Genomic DNA, 8,508 nt, shown 5'->3' on the forward strand with positions numbered 1-8,508 from the left:
CAAGTTAAACATTTTTTTGATACAACAGTACAAAAACAAGTTAAACATTTTTTTGATACAACATTACAAAACCAAATTATACATTTTTGATACAACATTACAAACCAAATTATACATTTTCTTTCATACAACATTACTAAACCAAATTATACACTTCTTGATACAACATTACAAAAACAAGTTATACATTTTTTTGATATAACATTTCAAAACCAAATTATACATTTTTATGATATAATATTACAAAAAGATATTATACATTTTTTCATCTGTATAATTCTAATATAGTCTCTATTCATCTGAATCAGACTGTACTGCTGTGAGTGTCCTGGGAGATTTCAAAGCAGCTCGTGCCTGTTAATATAAAAGACCAGTTTAATTTTATAGACCAATACAGCTATCAATAAAATCACAAATCAAAAGATCTGAGATTTGTATTTTTGCCTTTCTGCGAAGGACCATATTATTATTATATGCCAAAACAATGTTGATTAAATTAATCATTATAAACACCTGCTATACAAATAAAGTTGCACCTAAGTTTATGCCAGAAATGAATATTTTGTTTCATGCAATATGAAGCTCAGACAAAGTTGGTACACGACTTAGCAGTGATGTCATTTTATTCTCTATATTTTAAATTTGGCTATATTATATTCTGTATATTTTAATTGCTATATTTTATTGTGTATATTAGTTAACAGTTTTGACCAATATGAGTGTGTCACTATTTGTCAATATATTTACCAGGAACAAGTATCCACCACACTTACTCGGTGATGCTTATGAGTTTCTGCCATCTGCAGCTCAACCTCAGCATCCTGACATTTAGGGTGAAATTGTCAACATGCCTCTATTGAATCATTAAAAAAAGTTAATTATTGCAATTTACAATAACATTGTCAAATTTAACAAAGCTAGGATTTTACCTCTATAACATTGGAAAATATATAAATTTAAGAAATTAATAGGACATATAAATATGGTAATGAGGTAAAGTATGAGGTATTAAAGTAAATCACCTAATACAATCTTTGTATGTCATTGATATCTTATAAATAGTCTTGTTCATTGTTACCTAACTGATCCTTTCTGAGTACTATTGTTTTCATTGCACAATCAGTCAACTGATTGGGATTATTTTCACAAAATTATTTAAAATGGACATATATATTTTTTATAATTACATAGGAAGGTTTTACCATGTTTACTGTACTAAAATAATAATCTAATAAAACTGAAAATATCCAGATATAGATACTGATAATTATTCTGTACAGTGGCAGGTTTTGGAATGTTTGTTTGTTCTTCCTGCCCTTCATATTGAAGCTGGACTACAGATGGAAAGTCCCCAACTTCTTAAACATTCTTTGTACAGAATCCCCAACATTGTTCTCTCCCAAGGCACACAGGACAGCAACCTGAAAGGTTATGTTACATCATTTGATCAGATGGGTGCTTGATTACATCTACAAATTAGCATACATTTTATATGTCTAAATTATTTATATGCATGATAATAAATATCAATGAAAAAATAGCTATTCACTATAGGATTTACCAGTTTTTTCTCTGGCCTGGGTTTTCTGATAGCTTGGTACAAATTTGGTCCAGGTCTTCCCATGTGTCCATTGGTTCCTCCACTACTTCCTCCTCTTGTTCCTGGGATTGTGAAACCATTCTCCTTTTTTTTTGGCAAGTTATTGGAGAAGTTTTGTGTGCCTTTTATGGTTGGCGATGATTTCATCCAGCCTTATTAGGACTTGCCACTGGTAATCTAAAGGAAGAATTCAGAACAAGGAACAGTAGCTGCCCAATTAACATGTGCAGATAAAAACATTGCAGCCTTTAACTGGTGATCTGGTCACTCAAGGCCATCAAAATTTGAGCTGGGCTATCAAATCTGACAAATTGGTACCACAACTTTTAATTGCATTATATAGAAGTTTATTTTATTGATCACAGCAATCTGAATGTTGGGTGAATATATATAACTATTGAAACCTTAAAAATACCAGTGTAAAGCAATAATCATTTTATATTGATGTGTGCTTATTTATTTTTGTAGAACTTTGGTTTCTTTGGTATATTTATGTTAACTTTAGTATTTTACTCACTGTCAGTGAAGCTGCTCTTTCTTCCTTCATTATCCCCCATTGGTTTGGCCACAGATTCTAACTCTGAAATATATATAAAAAACAATCACATGAAAGATCAATACCGTATCATTAGTTTATATAGAAATATATAGAAATGTTGTTTGTTGTGAAACCAGATTCTTGTGGAAACACAATTATTAAAATAACAGTTGGCCTATTTGTACTTGTAGTCTAAGCATTAGGCCTACTACATAAACGTAACATAGGGTTTAGCTCAAACACTACCTGGTAAATTTTATTTTGCTTTTGACTACAACGCAATATCATAATAGTTCTGAATTAAACTATTTTGCTGTTATATCACTGAATTTATCAAAAAAATAAAGATAAAAAACAAACATTTTTAATAAATTAACATGAATATTGAGCATTCAACATAAATACCATCACTAACTATAAAATTAAAAGGCTTATTCCCTCTGACACTGTCGAGAATGCTTTCCTTCTTCTTTTTTTTAGTTAGTGATTTTAAACTTTCTGCAAAGTATATATATGGATGTTAGGAAGCATATCTTGTCATTACATACCTTTGGATAATGAAGTATTTTGGAGATTTAAAGTTGCTAATTCAAGAATGCTGGACAGTTGAGATCTTCTTATTGAGACTTGGTGTAATTATGCTATACGTATCATTCCTGAACTGAAGTTTGCACTTATTCAAATTACATCAAATATAGGCAAATAAGTTGAAATTAATTTTCCTTTGATATTTTTAAATGGAAAATAATATTTTACATGATTTATAATATTTTTATTTAAATGTGACCTTTAATATATGAAACTAATATTTAAACACCAAAAAGAAATACTACATATGAAATACGTAATAGCCTATGAGTTACACTGCCAGGTGATGTACTCTCTTGCTTTTCGTATGCAGAGTGCTATTCTCATGCTATTGCTACTTAATAGCACTATATGTTGTTAATATACATTCTGACTACGTAGATAAAATGTACTGTTATTACATAGTTACTACGTAGTGCCACACCGTGATGAAGTTATGTTATTACTACGTAATGCTACATATTATTTGGACAATATCAAACCATTACCATGTCACTACATAGTAAATATGTAGTGTGTTTGAAGGGAAGATATTTATAAAGCAAAATATTGAATGATGCAGAGCCAAAAGATAAAATATATTAAGAGGGGATCCTTCAGTTATCTCCATGGAAATAGAAGACCTTTCACACCAGAGCACTAAAGACATCAATGAACTCTGAAACCACATTTCATGCCACTTGCAAAGTGAAGCCTGTGCTTATAAAGGAAACCTTCCAAACCAAAAATCCATAACAATGAATTTGGGCATATATCCTGATTGCATTTACAAATGAATAAATAAGATACAAGCTTTTAACAATGCATTCAAATCTGTAGCTGTTTTCATGAGAAAGATATGCAAAAAATTGGAATTACAGCAATCCTATTAGATATGTACCAGTAAAGTTCCCAGGTGCAGCTCTAAACAAACTTTTGTACATTTGATCTGCTGATATGTGGTATGTGGAAATGTTGTTAGGATGTGTAGGATAAAATTGACTTTGCCATCCAACACAAAAGTTCATTACATAGAAATTGTTGTGTTAGGCAATAATATATAATCATGGTTGCTGGATTGAACATGATTGGCAATAAAGTAAGCAGTTTCAAGAGTAGCATAGAATCTGGAACACAGCTCATATTGTTATTAAATCTTATTAGGTCATGAAGTTATTTTCATTAGAACATGATTATGTTTTCTTTTTGTTTATATTGTTCATATTATTTATTTTATCATTCCTTTAGAGTCTGCCCTAGTTATCCTCAATTTCTGTTAATCCCAGCATCATTATCTGATAAAGAACTTGAGGCAGCGGCCAAGTTTCGTTTCTCCAGACGTATTCCAACTGTTGTATGGAGGTATGTGATTTTTGTTTGTATTTTTAATCATTATAAGATTTTATTACTTACAATATTTTTACATTAATTTGAGAGACATGAAGTACTCTAGAAATCCTAGTATAGATTTGAAATGTAATTTTTATACAGTTACAATTACTAGAACAGAAAAACAAAAAAGGTTTACGACCATAACATAAAACACTATGTATAATCACAAATAAAACTTTATTGTACATTTCTAATTAACCCTATCGAGACAGGTATGGATCAGAGGGTATGTCATCATGTTTATAGACTTACATTCAAAATTTTATTGAACTACTATTTTATGCATGTATGTCAGTAAACTTGGTATTAGATTGTAGATTATAATACAAATTTTAGTATTATACATTAGTTAATTTTGTAATTTGAAAGTAAATATAAAAATAATTGCAAAATATTGATTTTTGTATGTCACACTGGTACATCATCTTCTGGGTTTGGTCAGATTACATTTAATGATGCCCACAATACAACATCTATAGTTTCATATGAATTATACTCAAATTTCTGATATTGATAGACTAGAATAAAAAAATAAGAACCTCCTACCTTTTCTATTTGTTGAGATATCATAATATTTATCGAATCCACCATATTGGCTCCACCCACCACTTCATCATTTGAAAAAGACTTGTTCATCTATGCCTGCTTTTATATATCTATAAGTTTATAACCAACTGAAAGCTCTACATTTTATCTACATAATTCTTTTAGTTTTTCTAAGTTATTTATGAGAGAAGATCTCTTGTATCTTTGGAGAGTTTGAAGTATTAAGACAATGCTATTTTCCGAACACAAATTACATTTTTTGAGACCCAAGTGCAGCATAGTTTGGAAGCCTGTTAAATTACATTAGGTTTTTGTGGTATCAGTCTAGCCATTTATAATCTTTCAGTATTCAAAAATGCATATACAAGTCTACAAAAATTATTTGTTTACATCCACATGTAAATTTGGAAAAGGCTTATGACAAGGGTTAGTAAGTACAACTCACGAGTGCAAAAAAGAACTTCATAAATAGTGGAGATCAAGGTTTTCTGAATATTTTTTATTTAGTGTTCTATGTTTTAAGAAAAATAACTGAAATTTAAATATTTATTTGTAAATATTAATAATATATATATACATAACACTTTCACACCTATATCACCACTAAATCCCAACCACCCGAATTTGTTAGATTGGATTCAACTTTGTACAGAGCCATATCATAAATATTTTCGCTCATTTTTATGTAGTACTTTAGACAATTATAGTTGCAATTACTGTACTGTGTAAAAAAAGCTGATGAATCCTACCTCACTGTGCTTTCATAGCTAGGATTCAAATAGACTCTGTAGGAAATGTCCACTTATCAACCAATATTCAAATACCTACCAAGTTTATTAGATCAGCCCAGACATTCTACAAAGCCACAGCATAAGCATTTTATAATACTTTAGACAATTCTTGTTGTAACCATTATATTATCAGCAAGTTGAAAAATCCTAACCCACTGTCTTTTCAAAGTAGGGAAAGTTCTTGAAATTGTACTGTAAAAGTTTATTTGATGATATTGATGGTGTCAAAGTATGGTAACACCTAAACAGGAATGGTGATTTATTGCTTTGTATTTGGCAGGTTTCTACTTCAGCTGCTAACAGTATAATAAACAGAGGAAATAGGAGATTAGAAAAAACTCAGGAGATTTACTTTGGAATATAATCCAAATTTAATTTAATCTCCTTTCCTTACTTCTTTACATATATGTTTAAAAGATAGTGTTCATACTTGGTTATGAGCCTTTGCTTTGTGAATGGGTTCATATCTCTATATTCTGTGGGTACTGCACTTCGTTGTGGAATGTCTTCTCGACAGGACTACTTCCTACCCATGGATTGGTTCCCACTCATCTACTGTTGTTCTGCTTTCTCATTGTTCCTCCACCGTTTGTTACCTTGTCACCCTCTATTTGCTACCTTCCTCTATTCTGTCAACCCTGGCTGTCTGTACCTTCAGTCTGGCCTGTCCCACCTTTTTTACTATGCATGTCCTCCTCTCCATTTCCTCCCTCAGGTCCTTGTTCAGTTTGAGGACAACAATTGTGGGGTTTGTTTAGTGGCCCCTCACAATCTTCCCAAACTTGTTTCTGTTACTCCACCTACTTGAATTTCAGTCTTGGCTTCCCCTCCCAACTTATAATTCTTTCTGATAAATCCTCACACACTGCTTTTTCCTTTGAATATGGTATCCCCTTCTCATTGCATGTGGTATTTTCCAGTTCACCTTCCTCATCATGTAGCTATCCCTTTGTCCCTTTGCTTTCATGAGCCATTTTATGGGATAAACCTTTCACTTTGGTCTCTTTGCCCCCATTTCCCTTTGACTTCATTACATTGTCACATATTTCTTCTCTTTTACAGAATGGTTCTCTTGTGACCTGTAAGTCTTTTTCAATCTCAAATTCTCAAGCAGCATTTCATCCAATTTCTGCCTTTCCTGATGTCACAGTTTCCCTTCTTCTTTGCCTTATTCACTGGCCCACCTTCCTACTTCTTGCCCGAGTGGATTATAATTGTTCTCCATGTTCTAACTTGGGTCCCTATCAAACTTCTAGCAGATGTTTCTGATCTCTCTGGTCACATGTCCTATTCCAGTTTGCCTTTGTACACATTTCTATAATATTGTTTCCTCCCACTTTCTTATTCCCGTTTATCTCTTCTCATTTGTCTTGACTGGTCTGACAAACCTTTGTATTCTATGGCAGAGGTATGTGGTCACTTTTTTTCTCCCGTAACCCCTTCTTAAACTTCTCTTTTCAGTGTTCTTTCTGTTCCAGACAGACACTCTTGTCCTATCTGGGCCACACAGTGTTTTGTCATACCCTCCCTCCTAGTGATTCCTCTCACTGCTTTTTTCATACCTGGGACACTTTCTCTACCTGGGCCTTCTATCGTTATCCCATTACTGGTTGGATTCATCAGTTCTGATTGCAGATGCGTGTATGCTCTCTTGAGTCTTCTTTCTACACCTCCACCCTCCCACCTCCATTCCATCGGGCTGGCATGGGGACCACTCCACAGTCTTTCATCATGCATTAAACGGTCTCCACCATCTGGTTGTTGCTGTCTTGTGTCATGTATTATAGACTACTCCTAATGGCCATTCTTCAATTAACCCTGCACCTGTAATGAGTGTGAGTATTCAATTATTTATTCATTTCCCACCATTCTTCTACTTTTAGATTCCACTAGGCAGCTAGCATTGCCTTGCCAAAAACTCCATCGTGGGCCAGGTTAACTTAAGGCACTCAGACTTAACATGAAAATCACTTTGCACACAGACTATTAAAAAAATACTCAATATATTCATGGACAAATCTTTTTTTAGTTTATTAAAGACTTACAATGTTTACTCAAAGTCTGTCAAATTTTGCGAAGATATACGTGCTATATTAAAAGTTAGTAGTAACAAAACTATAAAGACTTTAAACAAGTACAAACAGGTCATGTGGTCAATCAGTTTGACCTAGCCCATTTTGAGAGAGTTAAACCTTTTGAGAGAGGTCACTGGTGAATATCTCTGTTAGCTGACTTGCATTCAAAATTTTATTGATCTACTATTTCATGAATTTATGTCAATAAGTTTGGTATCAAACTGTAGATTATTATTCAGATTTTAGTACTATACATTACTCAGTTTGTTAATTTAAAAGTAAATTTTAAAAAACACAGAAAAACATTGATTTTTGTGTCACGTGGTGTGTTGAATGCAGCACTGGTTCAAATTAGATGTTTGTGAAGTCAAAATACTAAGTCTATAGTTTCTTATGAATTAGAAACTCAAATTACAGATATTGAAAAGCTAGAATATAGAAAAATAAGGTTTTATCTTTTCTGTTTGCCAAGATATTGCTCATGTAATAAATCAAACAAAGTGGCACTTCACCCACCACTTTCCATTATTGGAAATGCTCCCTTACGTACACTTACTTCTATATATGACATGAATAACCAATCAGCAGCTCAGAATGTCCCCCTAGTGGTTTTTTTTGTCTTTCTAACGTTCCTTCCACAATTACTTTCTTTTGAACCAAGATTTCAATGAGATAGGTTGTCTTTAGTCTGCTCAAAATTTCATATATTTTTTGGACTCAAATAAAGCTTAGTTACTATGCTTGATAAGTTATTGTAGAATTTTATGGTATTGATGTAGTAATTTATGATTTTTTTAGTTATTCAAATGTATATATAAAACCTAAAAAAATGTTTCATATCTTTCACATGCAAAATTTTTAAAGGCTTAGCAACTAAGTATAAAGGTTGTAACTTGAAGAGATAATTGTTTGCTTTTCTTCTTTATTTACTGTTCTACGTTTCAAGAAAAATAATTTTAAGGACTTATTTCAAAGTAGCAATAATCTATATACATATAT

General features: G+C 32.1%; 1 protein-coding gene across 2 annotated transcripts in view; it reads left to right on the top strand.

Moving 5' to 3' along the window:
• The window catches only part of LOC106469385 (myotubularin-related protein 3-like), a 110,566-nt gene that overhangs the window by 35,261 nt on the left and 66,797 nt on the right, over positions 1–8,508 (top strand). For both annotated transcript variants that reach the window (XM_022397892.1, XM_022397893.1), the window contains exon 4: positions 3,954–4,067. In XM_022397892.1, coding sequence (XP_022253600.1) covers positions 3,954–4,067 — 114 coding nt within the window. The remainder of the gene's footprint in view (positions 1–3,953; positions 4,068–8,508) is intronic.

This window comes from Limulus polyphemus, unplaced genomic scaffold, assembly GCF_000517525.1.
Source record: "Limulus polyphemus unplaced genomic scaffold, Limulus_polyphemus-2.1.2 Scaffold3457, whole genome shotgun sequence".
Taxonomy (NCBI): Eukaryota; Metazoa; Arthropoda; class Merostomata; order Xiphosura; family Limulidae; genus Limulus; species Limulus polyphemus.